Genomic DNA, 25,157 nt, shown 5'->3' with positions numbered 1-25,157 from the left:
TAAGGAAACTAACAATTTTTTTAATGTTTAGATTAAATTAAAATATTTAAGAAAGTAACATTACGAACTCTAATAAATAACAACGTTTTTATTAGGTTTGTAGCTAGAATACACCTACATCGACTTCGGAAGTTAAAGACTACTTCATAGATGGAATGGAAATGTCAATTTATATAGAAATGGGTTCAAAGCTAAGCTTTCTACGGACTCTGAATCAATTTGTACGTTCATTTTTCGCTTTTACTCCTAAGCTCCTTGACGACCGGAGTGGAGTTAAACCTAACAATCAGAATCGGACGACGGACCAGGATAATTGTCACAATTCCTCAATTAAGTCAGATATCTTCGTTGTCAGTAGGCATGATGGATTCGTCTCAATAGGTATCATTATCCTAGTAAGGATCAGCGTGTTTACAATACAAGTATTTCATTACTTTTCGTACACATTTTATTTCGCATAAAGGAGATGTTTCATTTTCGGCCATCTTATGTACACTATATCTAAAAAACACGAATAATTTGTATAATTGAAGAAAAATACACATATATTTTTATAATCTAAAGTATTCCTGTTTTAAATTATTTAAAATAACCATTCCTCATTGAAATATTAAATATGGCGGAATACTGTCAAAGTTTTCAAAACTGTTGATGTCGGTCAGGGAACCTATGTGTTAGTATACTCTTTGGATGTCGGTAATTCTGTATTTCGCTGTTTTTGTCGTAAAGTTATTGTTACCTTAGTATTTTACAACCTGGCTTTTGTTTTGTGTATCCTGTCATTATTTCTGAATTTAATTCAAAGATTTCAAAGATTTATTCAAAGATTTATTCATCATCATATACCTATATACATACAAGCAAACTTAATATCGTAAACAGCTGCTATAGTTATAAAACTGTGTTGCAGCTATTTACGCCCACCTTCGGACACAGCAGAAGTACATATATACTAGTAAAACATTTGATTTACACAAACACGTGATTTTTACAATTCTATAGCTATATAATCGTTACTAAACAGAGAATAATAAATGTATAAAATTAACTTTGTAGTAATACATAAATAAATAAACAAAATAAAATAAATAAAATTAATAAGTAAAGTAAAGGAGTGAATGTGTTGTGTAAGTGTGTGTGTATGTTAGTGTGTGTGTATAGTGTATGTGTATATGTATGTGAGTGTGTGTAGTGTGTCTGTGTATATGTATGTGTGTGCGTGTGTCTATGCTACTAAATGTATATCTTGTGTGTAACATATTGTTAGAGTCCAGTCAGAATAAGTTCAGTCTGATCGTATGTAAGATTTTGTAGATAGTCTGTAATTAAGTTCCTGCATTCACGGTATGAAAGTGGATACATATTTAATTCTTTATTCATTTTATTATATATTGTACAGGATAGATACTCATAGTGTCGTCGTGCAAGTGCAGTGCGACAACTTTTTATTTCACAGATCCGGCGCACCCGTCTTGTATTAGAGATTGTATTAACAAAAGGTAAGTTTAAATGTTTGCGCAGAATAATTTGACGGATAAACAGCTGTCTCACAGTTAACACTCTTGCAGCAGCGTATAAATCCTTTGTAGGAAATCGATTCGGTCTCGATAGCATGACTTTTAGTACTGCTCTTTGTGCTCTCTCAAGTCGGAGGAGGCTAGTTTTACCAGAGCCGCCCCATGCCGTAATACAGTATGATATAATTGACTGCGCTAAGGAGAAATAGATTAATTTCAAAGTTTGTTGATCAGTAACTCCCCTCAGATTTTTGAATATGTAAATAAGTTTCCTTATTCGAGCTACAGTAGCATCAATCTGATCATTCCACGACATAAAAGAATCCACAATAACACCAAGATACTTAACTTTGCGTGTATACGTTATTTTGGGGCATGTGCAAAAACTACGACTGGGACAACAACTGTGTGCAAGAATAGAGAACGAGTCATAGGGCAAGGTAGATGTATTTGTGGCAAAGGTAGTAAAAACAGTTTTGTCTAAATTAAGGGTGAGCAGATTGTTTTCCAGCCACCTTATTACTTGCCTCATTGCATCTTCAGCATGACTACGGGCCTCAACCCAAGAATCAGCATGTATGAGTAGAGCAGTGTCATCTGCGTACGACAAGATCTTACAGTTATTTATGGTCAGCTTGCATAGGTCATTGACGTATATTAAAAATAAGGTAGGCCCAAGAACACTGCCCTGGGGAACAGCACACGTGAGAGGCAATAATTCACTAGAGTAGGTACCAATTCGGACACGTTGTTTCCGGCCACAGAGGTAGCTTTCAAAAATATTAAGAGCCAGACCTCGCACCCCAATGTGTTCCATCTTTTTCAAAAGGATGGGAACAGAGACAGTGTCGAAAGCTTTAGAGAGATCTAGAAAAATACCTATCGTTTTCAACTTTGAGTTAAAATTGTTAATAATACAGTTACTAAGCTCTAAGACCGCATCCTCTGTAGACTTCCCTTTCCGAAAGCCAAACTGATTATTAGAAAGAATAGAGAAAGCGTTAAGGTATTTAGTTAAACGAGTATTCAAAATTTTTTCAAGAATTTTAGAGAGGGTTGTTAATACGGAAATTGGCCTGTAGTTGTTGACACTACCTCTATCCCCACCCTTGTAAATCGGATGTACTATGGCCTCTTTGAATACCGAGGGAAAGATACCAGAGGTGAGACAGGAGTTAAAGATATACGTTATCACTGGAACAAGGACGTCATGTGTGGCTTTCAAGAGTGATGCTGAAATATTATCCCAACCGACCGCACATTTTTTAAGACCTAGGATGATGTTTCGAACCTCGTCAGTATCTGTTTGAATCAGAGCCATAGAGTTTATGCGCGAGGTACCAGGTAAGGCATCAACATTAGATGGACATGTGAATTTTGAGGCAAGCTCTTTCCCAATACTGCTGAAATACTCATTTACCTTATTAATAGACTGTTCTGGATTTGGGTGTTGCTGTAACAGGTCAGTAGATGTATTTTCTTTGTTGTTTAGATTAATACGATTTTTAATGAGCTTCCAAGTTGCCCTAGGATTGTTTTTCGCTTTTTGAAATTCCCTTCTTTCATAGGCTAGTTTTATTTTTTTCAGTAGGTTGGTACAGTAATTTCTGTAACGTGTGTAAGTTAGCCTAGAAGTTTGATTATCAGGATCTTTTTTATGCAAATTAATTATTTATAACAATTATAACAAAACGACGTTTTAAATAGTATCTGGTTTTATAGATGTAAGTGACATGTCAAATTAAAAAAGAAGAAGTTGTCAATTTGATATGTGTAAAAGTGGATATATACAATATAGGTACATATTATATAAAAGTGGAATCCAATGTAAACGTTGAATAAATATGTACTGATGAGAAGATTCCATTTCAATCCTGAATAAGTTTCTGTTCTGTGCTGCTTACGATTTTGGACTGAATCTACCTTACTTGTTTACCCAGCTTAAGTTTTATGGACTCTTGCGATTTTCGTGCGATCGCTGTGAATTGTGTTGACAAGGATTCAATATCATCAGGTAAAATATATATCAGTTAGTTGTATTAATCGTGATATAATCGTTAATACTTTTAAACTAGAGAAGGTAATCTTTTTACATTTATCTTTTTTTAGATAATTAAAATAGCAAGACAAGGACATGGGATGACAAAATAATCAGTTATTATTGCAACTGCATCGCTGGGCAACGAACCGTGCTCGTAGGTAGCTGCGCTCACATTATGACCATTGTTTGATGTTTGGGCTGAGCTCGTCACAGGATATTACAGAACCTGCTACATGATTGGATGAAAATATTGATAAGGGAAGATATTGAAAATGAATAAAATACGTATCTATAGTCGTCACAATCTAATAGGCCCATTTTGACACATGCCATCCTAATGTCATAAAATTTTTGAACTAACTTTCTATGAACGCTTAACACGTAATTGAAAAGTCAAATACTTCTATACAAATAATTTATTAACAAGAATAATTAGTAAAATTTATAAATTGTATTAAGTACACATTTTATTTCAATAAAAATGTGTCCAGAAACCAATTTATCCTACATCAAAAAGTATCATAGGGCGTCGTTGCAATGTTATATCAGTCGGGTAATTTAGCAGTTTACGACAGTTTCCGGCTACAGCTTGCATCTTCAAACCATTCGGAAGAAACCATAATCGATTAACTTTCAAATAATCGAAACTTAGAATTACCAATAATAATTTTTTTATCGCTTTTTCATCATAACAATAATAAAATAATCGAGACTTTGTTCTTTAGCGATTGTTAAAATGAAAAAAATAAATACAGGTTACGATAGCACGGACATGCTTTATTTAATCTTCTGAAAATGATTATTTTTTTAAATTACGAAATAATTTATTTTCTTTTCTTTTTTTTATTTAATCTTAAGATGATTTAGAAAAATACTAAACAAATATTCTGTTTACAAAATATTAAGTAATATATACAGAAAGATATGGAGTTGTAATCGATTTGTAGTAAAAATTGGTTTCTTTGGTTATCGATTTGTGTGGCACATGCTTAGTGCCGTAGTGATGGCATGTGTCAAAATGGGCCTATTAAATTGTGACGACTATAAGTGAAGAATAAATAAAATATAATCTATATGTGTACTTAAAGTTGTTTTATTTACACACTTAAATGTTTTAACTAAAATAAATTGGTATAGAAGTATATATTTTGGTACGTTTGTTTTAAGTCAAGATTTATGAAAGTAAATATAATTCATGTTTATCAAATATAGGTATTGTTTCTCAATACATTAAATACAATATTTTTATATCTACGCCCATTCGCGTTAAAAATATATTATGTATAATAGTAAGTTAAAACAGAATGACAGATGACATTATTACGGTTATCACTACCGCCATGATGTTTTTCCACTGTCGTGTTGCAAGTTTAAGTGTAAATTATTGTTTTAAACAATTCAACGAATATGATTTGAAGAAAATGAACCCCTATGAATTGTTCTTTGCATGTTTTCATAGTTTTTAGTATAGTGTACAAAAGGTGGCCGGGAGCCCATACATTTTGAAACATCTCCTTTAGCTTTTGTTTTAAAAAGAAATCTTTTAACTTACATAGTATCACTTTTAATGGAGTAGGTATAGGTCCAGAACTAGAGAACGGAAGGTATTGAATATAAAATACGAGCAGTATGCGAAAAGTTTAGAATGCCATTTCCTCGGAACAAAGGAATCTTCACCACGCGAGCAGCTACACATATTTAACTTATTCTATTCAGTGATGCATTTTGATGAGCTCGTCCTAACACTATTGAAGTTTCGAGTGCAATCTTCCATTTTCATAAAACTACATATATGCCTTGTTATACTTGTTCTTTGATTCTTTGGTGTTTCAAGATGAAATGCATAATACATATTCATGTATCTATAAAAGTTACCAGTATTTATTATTTTAATATTGGATATTTTTAGTCAGAATAAGTCAAACCTATTAAATCGATTCATCTAAATTACGATGCTAAAAAATCCAGAAAGTAAGCATATCCCCAGTTTAACATAATTTTGAGTAGCTATAGACTAAGCATAGTGGACGTTGAGTACCATATTACAGTACAGGTATAGTTGTACCTACTTCACCTTAAATTATAACAGCGTTACAGTCATTGCAGAACTCTGTAACAAAGGGACAGAAAACGGCCGCATTCTCTAAAAGCAACTATTAGAATAATCGTAAAAATAAGCAAACAACTAGTAAAACTAAATCTACACAAATAAAACTAAGCTAGTAAATTAATGACATAACAATTAAAAAGTTATTTAGTTGAGACTCGTCAATTCATCTTAATCTCATTTGAATATTGAATAAAACATTCAAACTGTATGTTTGAATACAAACATACAGTTAAAAAGTATATTATTTTATATTTTAACTGAAAGACGCATCGAAATTAATATTTTGATTTTTGCACACTGCTTGAGAAAATAAAGAAACATTTTGAAATCATAATTTTCTAGCAAGTGATAATTGATTTATTATATAACACTTAAGGAAATGTCAGAGGTGCCTGGGATTCAAATCTCGGTCCCCTGTTTAAGTGTTAAGCAAACGCAAATGTTACACGTATGTTAAGCAAAAATCTAGTTGGTACTGGACATTTATGGTATTTTGAGCCAAAAACTGGGCTAAGTGGTACGCCTTTGGAGACTCCTATATTTAGCAGTGGATTGATATCGGCTGATCATGATGACGTGTAATTGTATTTTTCTTGTGATAAAAGTGCCAACTCTATTTTAATAAAATCTTAGCTAAATTTATAAGTAATCGAATTTATGGTTCTCATATTATGTTCGTCAATGTTGTGTTATGATACATGCAGAATATATGAGTGTTTGAGTGCAACGTGACGCATGAGGATGACGTGTAAGACGGATGGCGCGAACGAGCTCGTTTCACCGAGACGAACACAGAGAGACGAATTTGGTTATTATTTCGAGCATAGACATGAAATATTGTTAGAACCAAATATAAGTAGTAATAAACCATAGAAAGCAAAAGTGTTATCCACTGTTTATTAGCTACTGATAATGAGTTCTTCTGAAAATTAAGTCAAGCGTCAATTAATCCGAGATGTTGTCAGTTTTAAGCGGGATAAAAATTCTGTTGGAAAATCTTGACAATATCTGCTCAACAGAGATCTATATAACAATATAGATCTTTTTAATTAGAAAAGATCAATGAAAATGTTTCATATTATAGAAGATGAAATGAAATATTTTTTTGTCACTTGACGATCCTTTAAAATGTGTGAGATCTGTAATTTTAATTTAATTTAATCTGAGATTTTTAAGGTGGTAGAACCCTTTGTGGTTCGACTCCGGCGGCACCACCGCCACACCTTTTTCTACCTAATAAAAGCAATGTTAGGCGCTGCTGTGTTCCGGTTTGAAGGGTGTGGTAAGGGAGACAGACTTTTCCGAGGCGTTTCAGCTTAGTCCTCAGGGGTGGCGGCGCATCTGTGGCCGACCTCAGGTAGGAATATCCAATTGCCAAATATTAGATTAGTCAAAATAGACAAAATAGTCGTTATAAATTACTTATAGTGAGTCTCGGTAGTAAGAGTTCATTATCCGAAACGGAATCTACGCGAATATTTCAATCTATCCAATGTTTTTCTTACCACAGATCGACCATACCATAGATTTCTTCATACAAGACATAGTAATTTTTCAATATTTGGTAGGCAAAAATTTAATATGGATAACGGGCGTTAGTCAATATAGTTACAGATCTGTGACACACCGTCACAATGCACTAGAACACGGATGACAATAGAATCCATCACGATGAATCAATTTCACTGACAGACTCTAATACTTCGCTCGCACGACTACATCCAGCGTATAACAGTATAAATATTGAGTCATTACAGTTACTCGCGTCACGGGCATCCATTTGTGTCCCGCTAGGCATGGCTAAGCACTGGATACATTGTGTTATAGGCGTTATAGCATTCTTTGCGCACCGAGTATGAAGGCCGACCCACAATAAAATTATAGGGAGTGACGTATTTCGAAAGAAAATGTAAAGCTCCATGTTTGGCCGTCGTAGTTTCTTATAAATTAATGTTTCACCTTAATGACGACTGTACATAATTGTATATAATTTACTATAAATACATTAACAATAAGCTACCTATGATTTAGTTACTAGTATAAAATTATTTTATTGTCTCCAAGGTCCACTTCGAAGTGGACTTTCATGTGCTAATTAAATGGAAAATACAATCATTGACATTATTCTGGTTTGATTCTAAAAAATGTTGGTCGGCCTATATATATAAAACTTTAAACATCACTACTAAAATACTGTAATATAAAATACTATAATATAAAAGTACATTTTCCTAATATTAAATTATAAAAATAAAGTACATTTTTTCTTTACAGACAAGCTAAGCTAAACTTTCGATTTTTATGGACAAGGAACTACTCCTACTTAGTTAGCTTGCTAGTTAGTTCTGCAACAAAGAAGATTCTGATAGATATCTCTTTGAATTTGAGCCTGATATGTCAGTGTTGTGTTGACACAAGCATCTCGAAAATGCATAGTAGGGATGTTATGGAAATGAAATTTCGGATCTGGATACGGATGCGGATATATGAAAAACAGTGTACCGATTTCGGTTCCGAATATGGATTTCGGATGTCACTTTATCTGATTAGTAGCATATCAGTTTCAAGATATTTTAATGAACTGTACAGAAAATACAAATAGGTAATTATTGGAGTTTATTTGTAAGGGAACGCGCGCGCTTACTGTACATGGTCTTATTACGCCCGAAATTAATGACCAAGTTATCTACCGTTTTGCCTACATAAGATCGATATTTGAAAATTTCTTCATACTAGACGTACTAGGCGTAATGCTCCGACCTTATGGGTAATTATTCAAAATTATATCGTTACGTTACCGTAGTTACGTTTTTTGGGATCTATATTTTTATTTCGAATATCCGATAATTTCGGTTACGGTTACAGATGCACGATAACATCCCTAATGCATCGATGAGCCGACACTCACGCAATCAGATCCTGGTGGCGATTGCTTGTTTATCAATGTCACTGTGTCAGTTATTAATTTGAAATACGATTTTGTATAAATATGTGACAACGTGGATATATCAAATATGTGCTATATAAATATGTGGTTGCACTAGAAGCCTTTATAAACCTATACCTACTTATGTGCCTGACTGATCTGACGAAATTTCACTATAAAGTTTGCTTCGAAAGTACCTAATATAAATTTGGGTTAATTATGTCCGGTTCTTAACATGAGTGATTTGATTTTTTGACTTGAATACTGATAAGTATATTGTATGTAAGCTTTAACGTACAAGTTCACCGGGAAAGGTTAAAAGAAATATTGGTAGTAGATGCATCATAATGAAAAGCGCACCGCTACCATTTTATGAGTGCACTCGGATTTACTGATGAATTGACGAGTCTCTTCAGCTAGACTAGACACACTACAATCTCATACTTATCAATCAACGTAAAACAACAATGCACGGATAAAAAAAAAGTTACGCACCTTTAATTAGAGTAAAAGTCTGTGTACAAGTGACGACTGGCGCTGTCTCGAACATTAACTGAAACAGAAAATAACATATCAATCGTGTGGCAATCAGGGCCTAAAATAAAAGTAATTAAGACCCGTTTTTGAGGATGAAGCGATTCTTTCAGGCAGTTTTTCCTTTTAAGTTCCATTGGGTGTGGAGTTAATACCAAGCTCGCGTCGCGCTATGAATGGTTGAAGTAAAACCAAGGGTTTGTTAATTTATTTTAATTAATTGGTAAACGGCGGGATAGCTCTCGTTCGGTATAGTTTCAATCGAATGGCGTTTTTTTTATTACACAATATTTAATGGTCAAATTTCATGTTCTTTCATGAATTACTAAAAAATACGATGAAACTTCGGGATCCGTCAATTTATCGTTACTTTTTGGCTTTTGTAGACACAAACATACGAAAGCGGAACTTTCATATAAAATTGTATAATATAGTGCTTTAAACATTTTAAACTATAATTTTAACTAAAAATGATACTCTAAATACATATAAGACTTATTTTCAGCAATATCAAGTTCACTTAACTAGTAGGTACTTATAACTCGTCGTGTACGATTAGCAGTTCTCTAAAACTGTTATTCAAAGGCTAGACAGACTAAACATTATACAATAGTAGCAAAAGTAAACTACTGTCACGTAATTAGATACACACTTCCGACTGTCCAATCAAACAGATCATGTTGGTAGCAAGTTACATCAAAGTATTGCCACGTTGCCAGTGGGCAATGTTTGATTTAGATCAGCCGGCAAATATTTGGCGACAGGCCACCCTAATGTCTTTATAAAGTTGCTAAAACATTTTTTCTTTATTTTACACTTTATTTTAATAAGATTAAAATAGAAAAACATGCAGTCCACCTAATGGTCATTACCGCCCACTGATATCTGTAATCTGTGACCAACCTCACAAAAAGACCTACCTACAGAGGGGTTCTGCCTGAATCCGATCAAAGATACGTTGCCAGTCTTAACGACTAACATGGTCGCTTCATATTATTATCCAAGTGATCCGGCATTCACAATTATCCATTGTAGCGCCAAACGACTTCACGCTAGAACTATAAGTAGGCATTACCTAGTATTCCCCCGATCGAACCAAATTGGTTCTACGACCTCTAAAAACAGGATAAACACGCCTTCTTTTGAAGTCTATATATTATATTACTTATTCAGAATAATGGAATATGAAGGATTTTATAAGGAGCGCTTAGTCTAGGTACTATTTGCTGGACATAATTACGTCACACGTAGTTGGAGCGGAAGAGCGAATGAATGAAATATATTTTTGAAATATCTCTACTGTATTCATTTCATTATATAAAATGCTCATAAACGATTATTTTCATTTTTTTCTGCGTAGTTCCAAATAAAGATAATATTCGCCTTAGCCTTAGCCCAGCTTAGTCCTCAGGAGGTAACTGTAGATACATCTGTTGCCGGGGTAGATTACAGTTACTCTATTACTATGTACTCGGACTAACACAAAGGCGGCTCTTTATACACAGATTAAAATCTCGATGTACTTACAGTTGATCTGGCATCTCTGAAAAGCCTAGCACCGTAAAGTTTAGATAACAGCACGATTATACTTCTCGGCCTACTACTATATAGATGACCGCTAATATATAAATTTTAGGCGCGCTGCTGCGCTTTGTATCACACGTTAATTCGACGATCTCAGGTATTGTAGCACTTGGTTAGCAGTGGTTAAACCTTGTTAGAGGCCATATGAATAATGGATAAAACATTTGACATGGTTCGGCCACTAATCTGTACGTCTTTCCACGTATCCGTATAGAAGAGTAGCGTAGTATAATAAGGTCCAGGTCTCCCCCAGTTGCAAGAAGTGGGTAATTCCCAGAAATAAGAGTTAGAAAGGTTGGAGACATAGAATTCATAATGTTTTGAAGAATTCCCGAGTTCCCGGGAATTCCCGGGAAAATGTGGTCGGGAAATCCCGTGAACCGGGAAAAAAATATGCCGGGAAATCAGAAACCCTAGTTATTACGTACAAACTGTCTATTTACAAGGACCGTGTGAAGAGTATTATTACGTAGTTTCTATAAAGTAATTGTTCGCGAAAATCATATTGTTCTTGAGGCAATATAGCTAGCTATCGTAAATATTATAGCGGGAATCAAACGTCTTTATTATTAGACTCTTTTTTGTCTATTTGTTTGAGCGTCCCGTAAGAAATACTGGGACTATTTTGAGCTAGTTATTAATAATCTATCTATCTAATGTTTGGCCTAGAAAAGCTCGAGTCTTGACAATTAATTAATTTATACTACACATTGGAAATGTTTCGTATTGTACTTGATAGATTTTACTAGATTTTTTAAGACACCGACGCGGACATAAATCCGAGTGTACGGGGGAAAAGGCCTTTGGATCATATCTTGATGTATAATAGATATATAAAGAAGTGAACAAACGAAACGTGATACAACTAGTATGGTCCAACGGGGGTAATAAAAGAACCCCTCTTCTTTGTCCCCCACCGCCCAGCGCTAAGTTGAGTTCGCCAATATATGACCGATTATAACATTACATTAATAAGCGCTTTAAGGTACAAGCGGTTACCAGCGGGAGCGGCTAGCCGCTTTTACAGTTTAATATGAAACCGCCTGTGATTGTACGCACATTACCGACTGAATTTACAATCGCGGCGGTTGAACGGAGAGGCGCGGCCCGCTACGCGGCAGGCCGCCATCTTGTGTATACGCACTGGCGGTTCAGTTTGCGGCGTACCGCCGAAAAGTTTGTATCTTGTTATATTTAGTATCTTGTCCTTTGATGGCGTGATATAAATCTTTGAGTAATTATTCAAATGACGAAACACTTTAACATAACGAAATAAATACCAAACGATTTGCAGCAATTGCAAATTGACCACATTCGATGCGTGTTTCAAGTAAAGGATGAATCCAGTATCGTTTTTTATTTTTCGATGGCGTCCATTTCGCTAATGGAGCCAACTCGTTCTCGAGCGGTCCAACCGCTCTATGCGTTGGCCGCCGTAGCGGTCAACCGCTGTAGCAACCGCGATAGCAACCCCTTCAGGCGGCTAGCCTCTGAAAAGAACCGCCTAAGCGGCCAACCGCTAGTGCGTAACAGCGCTAACAGGCCTTAATAACATTATGAAGAAAATCTCTTATGTTGAATGTCAGTCGATATACAACATAAGCCTATAGGACGTAATGTTCATCAATATCACTCAAAATAGCACTGCATTTTGGAATACCGTACTTTTAATCATTTTAATCATTTTATTACTGTAGAAGAAGTCACGTGAAAGTTATTAAAAGGATGCCACGTCACACGGAATGCACTGGCTCGGCGTATAGGGATTTTACTAGCAAAAATTGGAAAGCGGCGTTGAAAATAAAAGTCACCGAAATCATAAACGTGTAGGGTTTCATTACTTTCATTCAGGGAAAATGAAATATAATTTGCCAGTGGTTAGTCTGCAAATAAGGAATAACAAACATCGCAATATGCCTTTGTACCTCCTCGGTTTTATAAATAAAATTTTGTGAAATTTTCTTTACAGACATATATTTAAAATTTCTCCCAACAACAGTAAATATGTGGCGTGCGTATTTTCCTACAGCTGGAATACTACTGAAATTATATTAGCATAGACTATAATTATAAACAAAAAAATAGAAAATATAAACTAAAAATCATTTACAAGGTTCTTTTCCCAAGTGTAAAAACGCAATACTATTGTTTAGCTTTCGTTGAAAGTCCGTGTATCACTTGATTTTTTACAGAGTATGTATAATAGTGACCGCTATAACAACAAATACTAAGAATAAAAATATTGAAGATGAATGGGGGTTGATGGGGAAAATTTGAGATAAACGCCATACAAGAAATTTTATTTTTCGCCATGTTTAGACTTATCTATTGAACCGTAATAGGTACACAGTTCAAATTTTCCGAATGATTTTATGGCTGCTATGATAACAAACACTAAGAAAAAAAACAAGTGAAAATTTGCTGATACAGAACCCTCAGTTCGACTTGCGCTTGGCCAATTATTTATATTGGGTATTTTTCAAATAACACGAAAATTAATGTAGAGGCGAAAAGAAAACCTTTGTATTATGTAGAAAACAGTTTCAGGATTATATATACCTCAACAAAATAAATAAGGTTTCCAAGGAGAGGGAAAAAAATCTAAGTTGAGAACCATTCGAGAGTAAACATGAATAGCTAGTGCAGCTGAACTGCTCTTAAAGATTAGTGTTGACTTTCATTGCATTGTAATCAAATTTAAACCACTACGACGGCCGACCGGCTAGGATATTTTGGTTTTCAAAATTTTATGACACAACCGGTATGGTAAAATTTAAACGTGAAAAACATGAAGTGAAACGCGAAAAATATAGTTTCATATCAATGTTGGCGAGCGTTTCAACATCGTTAGCAGAAAAGCAATAAGCCCTAGAGGCAAACTACGCGTAATTGACACTTAAGCGACGTTAAACTTACATTTTTTTACAAAACCGGATCTCCTGCAGCTGCAAAATATCCGATTTTATAGGTCAGCGAGCTTGCGCGGACAGGAGATTAATTTTTTTCAAAAATAGTCCAACAGTTTTGAAGGATACTAATAAATAATTTTAACGATCGCATATTACGACATGAATACCTATTTGATTTAAAGAAGCAATAACATGATTTTCTCTAATAAATCCAATCCCCTACCAATATACCAACTCTTACTACCTACTAGAATATATTTCGAGTTAGTTAGGTCATACGTGTGTCTGGTTCATACGACGGAATGCGACCACACGGCACACATACTGCCGTCCTTCCCGGGGCCGCTGGTCGGGCGGTTCGAGCTCCCACTCTTGCCGCCCGCAACCCCGGAAGCACCTTTTTAGTCGCCTCTTACGACAGACAGGGGATACCGTAGCCCTATTCTGGTCACGGAACTACAGGGACAAACATCGTTTTACCAACCACGTATTTTTCTACTCCGCGACGTGTTAAAATAATTTGTATGCTGAACCTTTGAGCTTAAATTTTAGTGTACTTTTTAAACATAAATAACATTTAATGTAATCGACATAATTATTATGTAGGTGTCTCAAAATACAGTTATAATGAACCAACACAACGTATAATATATTTTGCCATATACAATATTAATCTGATTAAAATCGTTGCACGTTAACATCCTATGTTAATGGATTATAAAGAAATTCTGATTTCGTAATAACAAACTCTTTTATTTTGAATACAGAGAGAAATCCTTGAATTTGGTGGACGAACCGTTCGGTTCGTCTACCAAATTCTAGATACAAGTGTAGTTTTGATACGAAGATCGACAAATAAGTGAATAGTGATAGTAGTGAAGTGAGTGAATAAGTGAACCATAATTTACGATGTCACGGGTTATTTATCTACGAAAATAATGGTCGGTTGACATAACTTGATTACAAGGTCGCCGCAGACAGGCCCTTTGTAATGCGCCGAGACAGCTATTTGGCGATCGTGTTTCAATTGATTGATTAGTCTTTTTTTTTTTTTTCCTTTTCGAGGGGGAAATCTTCAAAAGGTACCCGACGACGTGGGAGCGACGTCGGGTTATGTGGGATTTTTACCGAACTAAAACCCCCCCGGTGGCCGTCCTCGGCGCTTGTTGGAGAACTCCGGGATCTCCAACGGAACACAACCGGAGTCCTCCAAGCGCGATGCCCGAATCGGGCTCTGCCCTAGGGGAGCGTTCGCTCCTCCCGCAACATCTGGTGATTACGACGGTATGCGACCACACATACCGCCGTCCTTCCCGGGGTAGCATACTGGACGGTTCGAGCTCCCACTCTTGCCGCCCGCAACCCCGGAAGCCCCCTTTTAGTCGCCTCTTACGACAGGCAGGGGATACCGTAGCCCTATTCTGGTCCCGAAACTACAGGGACATGATTGATTAGTCTAATGAAACCAGCGCTGATTATACATTAATAGTTACCCTATAATATTGTATGCAAATAAATATTATAACTTAAAACGTGAAAATAAAAAAAAATGATTTTGTAGAGCAAACAACTGGAATGACCAATAATCTAAAAATAATAATATGTTTAATATCAAACATTTTGATTTTGACTTGTAGTAATTAAGGTCTCATAATGCGCTTATAAATAATTTATTGAGTCAGCTTAAAGTGAAAATAATGTGATTGTCAAAAAATTAACCCCTTCATCTTAATGATTTTATCAAGCATCGTATTTTAAAGTTGGACTTCATCGACAGTAATCTTTTTGATAATTCGACCTTACATTGCCACAAACAAAATTACACCAGACAGGCGCTTCCATCATGACTTACATGTTTTTTATTAAAGTTCATCTTGTTACTTTTAAAATTCAGGGACATTAGTAAAGTGTCATTACTTTCATGACTAGACGCAGTAAAAAAGGAAGTGTACTTTACAATGCATAAGTGCCTTCATATCAGTGGCTGTTGCTCACTTGTCATGGTTGAAATTTTAATACTACATCGACAACCAGAGATCTAAATTCGACAATAAATTTTGGAGGAAAACATGAATTTGCCTTTTACAATTTTTCAAAGGAGAGAAAGGTATTAAATAACCTGTTTTATATTTGCCTATTTATACATACATACTACTTATACTTATACTCTACAGGTTTCAAATGATTGTTGGCTGGAGATTGCTTACTATACGTTATAATCGAAAATAGAAAAATTTATTCTAAAATTTAATGTAATTGACGAGGGTTAATTGAAGCGAAATCAAGTATATTATTCAGCCACGATAACTTGGATATGCACAAAATTGGGATGATAAATATTTCAGCCACCTTCCTGACGATTATGACACTGGACACGATTATTAATTTAACCACATTTCAATTTTGTGAAGCGAATCTCCGCTTTAGTATTTACACGAATAGTTTGTAGGAGATGGAAAATCAGTGTTTGCTGGTTAATGGATTGACATTATTTTCACGGTAATTTACTTAACATAAATACAATATATGTATATGTATGTTGAAAATATAAATCTGCAGATAAGATAATATGGCAAACATCAAATATTAAGTAAGAAATATGCTGCTTAAATGTTATTGAAGAATATAGAAATTTATTGAAGACGTCTGTCATATTAATGGATAATATTTCTAATATTAAATCTCTATCTCTCTCTATCTCTATAATTTAAGCCAATATACAATTACCTAACATCGTGCGTTCGATAGAAATTGAGTGGATTTTGTACGTGTGTATGGTTGGATCTTGGAACTCTTGGACCGTTGACTCTTGGACTTAATTGGATTAAAATTTGGTCCAAATGTCTGACACGTTCAATGTCTGTGGATATAAACGTAGCTTTATTGGATGAGTTACGAGAACCACCTGTCGGACACAGCGGGCGATCTAAACCAATCAAGATCGCCTTGGGAATTCAGGAATTGAGGAAATCCGATATTGAATTACATTCGAACCAAAGACATTTAACTATATGGCAGCAAGGAGAGGAATCTATGATATTTCGTACGGCTGCAAAATCGTATGCCGTGGACTAAGCTTCATAGCAGTTATGCTTAACAGTTTCCTTTAGAAAATGCCAAAAATCCAGTGCAAAGTTATGAAAAAAGGGTTATAAATTTTGGTATGTGTAAGCAAACACAGCTTAATTATAAATATATGTAGTTATTATTAAAATATGCCAACGTTCAATTTATTAGAACTTAATTAGATACTCCGGAATTGTGAAGTCAGGCCACTTAGAATAAATTTATGAAAGGTTGTTTTTTAACTTAGACAGAACTAACCTTACTCTCAGAGACATTAAGTAAAATACCAAGAGGAATAAGACGTTATCTGCCTACAGGTATAGTTCCGTTAAACTGATTTCCGAAGAGACACGGTTGAGGATTACTGGTATATTTCACAATGATATTCAGTCTAGTGCGATTGAGAAGCTAGAGTGAGGATTCCTACTGTGTAAACATAAGGGAGCTTACACACGAGCGACACCTCGTGTCGGTAGTAATATCGCTCGTGTATTAGTTCATTAAGGAGGAAACATTTTTAAGAGGTGAAAGTATTGTAGAATACCTATATTATCTATAGCCGTTTTACCCTCATAAATATGACTGTTGTAGCGAACTTGTGGTGTATTATTACATAGGTAAATAGGTACTTTAGATATCCATAAGAGTATATCTTCATTTGCATACTCTGTTTTGTATTTTTCTATCCTAGCAGGAAATAGGTCTTACATACTATACTTAAAGATAGTAATACATTGGAAAAATAACTTGTGCTTAATATAGACTAGCAGATAGTTGCAAAGTACATAGCAACATATTGTATCTTAGTTTTTATTGCAACATATTGAATCTTACTTGAAATATATTTTGTAATATTCGTTTTTACATTACAAACAGTAAAAACTTTATGTTCGAACTTCCTAGTAATCAGTAGGTAAAACAGAAACGCCGATAATACGGAATGTTACTGCACTGTAAGTTCGGTTCGAATGCTGAATAATGTAGCTAGGGTTGCCGACCGTATAATATAAAAAAAAAACAGATTTAGGCGCGTATATAATACGTGGACAAATTATAAGGCGATTATATTATTTTATTTATTTAATTCGTCTGATTTTAAAGTACGTTTTCAATTAATATTATCCCTATTTTTTTGTTACAGGGAAAATACACACGTAACTTATTTTGTCAAAATCTTTCGCAAAATATTACTAAATTTAGTAGCGTACTTAATTTTTATAAAAAAAAACTATGATCATTGCAAAACATGTCGGTAACCCTAAACATAGTGCCAGTCGTATAAAGCGAACACTAGTGCCCTAAAGCGTGGCTCGAAGCCGCAACAATCACTTTACCACCACAATCCCGGTATTTGCCGGCCCGCTGGCTTCAGGAGGGCGTCTGAGTGCGACGCTGCTTTCCACCGGACGGATTATTCCGGAACCGGCGAAAGCCGTCACAAGTCCGCATTTCATGACTTTGTGATGTTTACATTTATAGTTGCATTCCGAAGTCCGTTTGAATGCTACTGAATACTAAAATATCGTATTACATATTCAATGGTTAGTAGTTGATATGAATCCTGACCTACCTCACTGCATATTCGTGCCTAAGATTCTCTCGATCTTTATTGTTTTGCAGTTAGGTGTGTATTAAAAAAAAGTTTCACTCAAAGATGAAGAAAGTGTGTGAATTTTATGAATTCGCACCTTATTGGCATCGTAGTGAACTATTGGAGAATTGCAACCCGTTTAATTGGCAGTGTCATTTAGTATCACACCGTTTTAAACTTTTGTTCAACGAAACTGGAATTGTCTACAATTCCACAGAGGTATAATGAAGCCGTGTTAATCACAAATCCGATATCTAATTTTCTGAGCGTCGCTCGACGTACGTGAGCTTCGACTCAGAAGCGATGTGACCAATCAATTGTTCCGGTGCATTCCGGCAGGAACAATGCATATAGGAGAATAGGTTTTATATCCGTTCTTGTGACGTAAGCTACGCAGTGATTGTTTACTATTATCGCCATTAACCGTGTAAAGTTATCGAAGTCGTATATTTTCACAATTATTATAACAGTATTTATTTACACTCTCCAGTTGAGGAATTTAAATTAAACTTCCTCCGTTCAAGGGAACTATGCGGTGTAATGTACTACTTCGATATTATGAAATATTGTAAATAACAGGGCATTGTAGTCTGAAATTATTTTTCTTTTATCAAAACACTAGCTGACCCGGCAAATTTTGTACCACCTCAAAATCTATTTATCAAATATATTTCATATAAAATATAGTCTATGTTACTCGTGGATAATGTAGCTTTCAAATGGTAAAATAATTTTTAAAATCGGTCTAGTAGTTCTTGAGCCTATTCATTACAACCAAACAAACAAAGTTTTCCTCTTTATAATATTAGTATTATATATATTATATTAGGATAGACAAAGGAGCAATAACCGGAATGCAATTCAAATATCAGCGATAATATTTATTTACTTATTTTTACAAGTATGTCTAAATGTAAAGTATAATAAAAATATAAATTAGATTAAATATCCTTAGTCAATTATGATTATTTGTCAGTAAATACAATAGCTTATAGACCTATTCTTATTGTTCTCGTGTATGAAAAGTTGTTCTCGTGTAATACGCTTTTATAAAAAAACCAAAGCTATGAAGATTTCAGCAAATTAAAGTTTGTAAAATATATACGTAGGCAGTAGGCAGGCATCCGCCGATAGGTAATAATTCAAAACTGATATTTCGAATAAAATTTTCAATTTCCATGAACTGCTGAAATGCTATTCGAAGTAACTCGAGTATAATTCAAATTACACGAATTTCAGAAAGATACGAATATTATGACAGGATATTTTATACCACCTACATTATTGGAGAAACATGATAGTCCGAGCTTTCGAGAGAAAGAAGATGAGAATCTTCTCAGTCTTTACGTCACACGAGTTCTGAATTACGTTTTAGAAATTTTCTAAGCATCTTTGTATTTTTTTATTACATTGAAGTAGTTGCTCACATTGAAGAAGAAGCTGGTTAGTAGCTACTGCAGCCCATGGACATCTGTCATCAACCCAAGATATGATTTGGTGATGATTCTGAGGCTTAAGCTGGAACGCATCGGGTAAGAATTTGTCACTTACCCTTTTTTCAAATGGAATATAACAACGCCTAACACTGCTGTTTTTAGGTAGAAATACGTGTTGCGGTGATGCTTCCAACAAAGAGGCCGAACCACAAGGGGTTCTATCACCTTCGTACATTATATACTCATTATTTCTATATTAAACCTAGTTTCCGTAAAACTTTAAAGTGGTAATATAGTGGCAGAAGACCAACTTTGTAGGTACAAGGTGAAATTGCTTTTGCTTACATATCAGCTTGCAATCATAATAATATAATGTAAAGCTAGTGCTAAACTGGTCTATTCTACAGATTTGTTGCTACCCCCGAGAAATAAGTTCGATCTCCGAAACAAGTGTTTTAAGGGAGATACACACTCGTCAAGCCACTATACATTAGAGTTTGACACTCATGTTACAAGACAAAAATAGGTGCCACAACAATTGATGTCCTTGTTGCCGAATCACTGATTGTTCTACTACCTACCTTTTTGATAAGGTAGAAGTAGAAAACGATCATGCCGTCCACCTGGTAATAAGCGGCTACTGCTGCGCATGACCATCTGTAATCAACCCCCGATAAGAATAAAGTCCTACCTAAAGTCGGCCATAAATGGGTTGTTACCCCTGAGGATTAAGTTAGGAAGCCTCGGAAAATTATGATTCCCTTTCCATACCCTTCAAGCTGGGTGACAGCAGCGCTTAACACTGCTGTTATTAGGTATAAATAGGTGGGGGTGGTGCCGCCGGGGCCGATCCACAAAGGGATATCCCAACAAGAATTCATTTATAAATAGAAATAGTTTCGCCGTTTTCCAGACTCCAATTGCTTATTTTTTCCAATTGCTTATTTAGGGTAAATAACTACTTAAGGATTTATTGTTATTTTATATAAATTTGAAAAGTGAAATCATCATTTAAATAGAACATCAAAATTGTACACGCGAAAATGTATAAAAAAATCATAACTTGCTCCAAATATTTTATAAAAATTATTACACATAGGTAACTCAATTTTAGTTCTTAAAATTGTCGCAACGTTAGGACAGATAAACTTCGTAACTGCATTTAGCAAGTCTGTGACGGCACCGCCGTTCGTTCATTGAATAATTAACTTAGTTTTGTAGTTAGTTTGTGATAGAGCCTAAACTTGTTAGGTCGCTCTAACACCGCCTTTGAACTATGTTTGAACGCAAAATTTGATCAACTGTAGACCACTCAACGTAATGGATACATATATTTTTATAAGATTAACTAGACTACGGCATCGCTTAACGTTGCTGCTGTGAAGTAATGTTATGTGAGAAATTAAAGGAAAATGAAAATTTTGAAGAAAGTACATATTTTTCCATACATTGGCATACTAGGATTAGTATAGGATTATACATAACAAATGATCTATGTATAATTCTTTGGAAACATACATAAGTCATACCATTGAAGAATTTGTTGGTAATCAACTAATTATTCAATGTTATGACCATGACAAACGGTTTAATATGAGAAAGTAATAGTTTGGCAAATAAGTTACCGCCGTTTTTAGGATTTATTTCTTAATAAAAATAGATAACTGATTAAATAGTAAATTCTTATTGTTTGTTGTTTACAACTTCGTTTACAAGGTTAAATATGATTTTCTATATCTCTTTGTTTAATAATCACTCGGATCTGACTCGAAAAAGTCATTCTCGCAAAATGTCAACTTTACATTTGTATTAAACGAAACTCCGCCCTTAGCAAGTATAATGGTCCTAAAAATAACCTTAACTAAGACGGACATAAAAATATAAATTCTTGGAGAACAAAACGTCCGTTTCGAATGATTGAAACATTAAGCCAAAAAAAATGTTAATACGCGAAAGGTTTAAATTGACGAATGGCGGGAACTTAAGTGCCAAATGAATATGAGAAAATATGTATTTTCTTAAAATTGAGGCTTTTCCTTTAGTTTGTCATTTATCATTATTTCCCAGATTTTGATTCTTATAAGCAGCACTATCAGATAGTGGAATAATATAGAAGGTGTATTTTTTTTTCAAAATGGACTCGTTCGATTCCCGGCTATGGAAAAAGTTATTTTAAAAAAGTAATGATGCAGTCTTAGTTTTTATCAAAATTGGCCTCGTAACTCGCGTAGCGTTAGTCGCTGTTATTTTAAAATTTTACAACTTGACATGATTGTTTCCATTGTAATGATAGAATGTACGAACTTCTCTTGCTGTAACTAACTTTGTGTATTACATTCTTGCAATAACTAAATTTCATTTCATTTCATAAGTGCGTTATTATGTTCTTATCAGATGTATTATTGAATAAAACTAGTTGAATACATTATGTGTGAAGTTAAATCAAAATAGTTGTAAAATCGAGAACCAAGAACCACTTTGCGAATGGATTTACCAACTTTGTCTACGAAACCCGGAAAATTCGATGTAGCTTTAGAACAGATTTCATCAAAATAAAAATTATACTCGTGCTTTTTGTGCTAAAGTAGGTACCATTATTAGAATATTTTAATAGTTTTCAATATGGAAATACTCGTCCGGATATCCAGTACTTTATTTTGAAACTGCCCAGGTATTTGTTTCGTATTAACTATGAACATAAGATTAAAGTAAAATCATACATATTAATTAGTCTGATATTAATGTTTTAAAAAAAGCAAGACATTGTTGTGAATTATTAATTCCTATACAGTATTATTGAATTGAATATTATAATTGCATACGTTGCTAAAGGCATACAATATATTCACTTAGTGTGGTAAAGTCAAAGGACTCAATTTTACTTTTTGAATATCGTGGGACGGTTTGTATGAAGCTAAATCTAAGTTTTTGGGATCGCAACTCCTGTCCCTCGATGCGCTATCCTTGAAAATTCTACGTTGAATCAGGAAAACTATTCGTCATTAAAAATGGCGGGAGAGGGACAAGAAATGCGTTCCCACAAATTAGGACATAGTTTACACTTATCCACCGTTGCGACTTGCGACTCAAAAATAAAATTGCAACCTCTGACTATTGTAACCCAAATGTAAAAATTTCAACGGATTAATACTATAGTTGCCGATTAAAGTGCTAAAGTTGAAAACCAAGAAACTTGGTTACTGCATTCACCAACTGTGTACGGTATTCCAGACCAACTATCCACTACCTATCGATTTACAGCTTCGCAGTTTGGTAAAGCCGCAACACCAGGGCTTTGATATACCGGTATAAAGTTTGTACGTGATTATAGTTTTGTAATTTATCATTACTTCCCAGATTTTGATCCTTATAAGCAACACTATCAGATAGTGGAATAATATAGAGGGTGTATTTTCTTTCAAAATGAACTCGTTCGATTCCCGGCTAGGGAAAAAGTTATTTTAAAAAAGTAATGATGCAGTTTTAGTTTTTATCAAAATCGATCTCGTAACTCCTTTCAGCATTTTTCGCTAATCCTTATAGTTTCGGATTTGGCCCTGAAGGCCCGTTTGAAAAATTCACCCTGTATAGCAAATGATAGAGGACATAGTCCTTTGAACTCTATCCACATATGACGGCACACTGGTGTTTAAAACGGCGCCAATACAAGTGGCATCACGGCTGCAACAAAGGTACCAGCAGACTAGATGCATTACTAGCATTACTGATTCACGATTCACCTGCATTTTGGTAGCGAGCTGCAGTCCACATACGTTTGACATTCCATCTTAACTACTTTTGAACACTCGACGCAGCATCTGAACTGGAGAAATGCAATGCAGCATTAACCTGAGAGGTATTAGCAGCACCGCTCAACGCTAATTTGTCTGCGACAGAATCGTCAGCGTTGAGCGTAAAAAATGTATGTCTTATGTCTTGAATTCAAAGCAAAAAAGTATTTCTTTCTTTCCTTCAAACTGCGAATAGAATTTATAGGGAGGCGTATGTTTCGTACTCAATAGTTTTCGATACCGTGACGGAACGCAACTAGTTGCCAAAACGTGAGGCAGCAGCGAATAAATCGTGAAAACGCGATGCTTACCGTAGTTAGTCTGTTAGGGCCGAAATCCGAGCCGTACAGCTTTGAAACTGCATTCGCCAACAACACATGCCACTTTGGGTAAATTGTTTGCTACAAGCGTCCTAACGCGACCAGTTAGGTTATTCGACCCAGAGAGCGTAATTTCAGTATTTAGAGTGATTAAGGTTTAAGATGCATAGTGTTCTCTTCCTGTAAGTGTGGTGGGAATTATAATAGTTGAGTGATTTCTATGATGTACCTATAAATTAATTATATCTATGTTCAGTATGGTTTTAATATATAAATAAAAATATTTTTAGTACCCAACAACGACGGTAATGTTTTTTAATTATGTTTTAGGACTTCGAAATCAATAAGCAACCTTTAAACAAAGTAATTTAATATAATAGAGGACATTACATGTAATTAAATGTAACTCGTTTAGCGCCGTTCACTCATCAATTTAATTATGATATACACTCGATTAGCAACAGTAATCGCTATCTCAATTTGTGAATAATTGGATCAGAATTCGATTGTTCTTGTGGAAGTAGGTACGTAGGTAGGTATATAGTATGCAATCACTTGCTTAATCATATTCAATTGCAAATGTGTATATATGTACGTACACAACAATTGTACCGGATTTGCGCGTACATGTACGTGACTTTGTGTGTCAATGGCACACAAAAATCAGAAGTGTTGCGGAACGGGGGTGAGGTGGGAATGCTGGGAGGGAGGGAGCAATGTGACCTAGGGCGATATGTTACGAACATTCACTGATAATTTAATCAGTCAGGTAAACAATGAGCTTCCTCGTCTGCTTTTACAGGAAGACCCTTTTTTTGGGCCTCTCCGCCAGGTGGCAGATTAAAGAAGCACTTCTTTTGAAAGTAGGATTGCGTAACTTTAGATTACTTATTGACGTGACCGAATTAGACATGTTAATTTTAGCAAGTTCCCTTTTAGAAGTCAACCTGGTGAAATTTCGTAAACATATCTGGTAAAATATCTACGTGAGTAAGAATTACTCAACACCCTACAATTAGAATTTTTTTCTGATAAGAATTTTAAGGTCAAGGTGAAGGTATCGAGTAATAAAATGTACACCTACGTCACATAATGTGCAGTCGCTGCTTCCCGACGGAAACAAAGTTCCTTAATCTTTAGAGCACAATTGCGATAATGAGACTATGTAAGGGATGTATGATTAAAAAATAAATTTCAACAAATATTCCACGCGTTTAGAATTGAACTGATATTATCACACGCACACACACCGACTGATAATAAGTTTGTGAATATACTTATAGGTACATAATATAGTAAATCAGAGAAAGAAAGTAACTTGTAGGGTATAAT

General features: G+C 34.8%; 1 protein-coding gene across 3 annotated transcripts in view; it reads right to left on the bottom strand.

Moving 5' to 3' along the window:
• Positions 1–25,157, bottom strand: part of Evi5 (ecotropic viral integration site 5) — a 142,761-nt gene that overhangs the window by 81,586 nt on the left and 36,018 nt on the right. For all 3 annotated transcript variants that reach the window (XM_073074403.1, XM_073074399.1, XM_073074404.1), the window contains exon 2: positions 9,090–9,147. In XM_073074403.1, the coding sequence (XP_072930504.1) occupies positions 9,090–9,144 (55 nt within the window). In that variant the 5' untranslated portion in view covers positions 9,145–9,147. The remainder of the gene's footprint in view (positions 1–9,089; positions 9,148–25,157) is intronic.

Source organism: Epargyreus clarus, unplaced genomic scaffold, assembly GCF_041222505.1.
Source record: "Epargyreus clarus isolate Ecla_fem2 unplaced genomic scaffold, WU_Ecla_fem_2.2 ptg000007l, whole genome shotgun sequence".
Lineage (NCBI taxonomy): Eukaryota > Metazoa > Arthropoda > Insecta > Lepidoptera > Hesperiidae > Epargyreus > Epargyreus clarus.
This window is presented reverse-complemented; position numbering and strand designations above follow the sequence as displayed.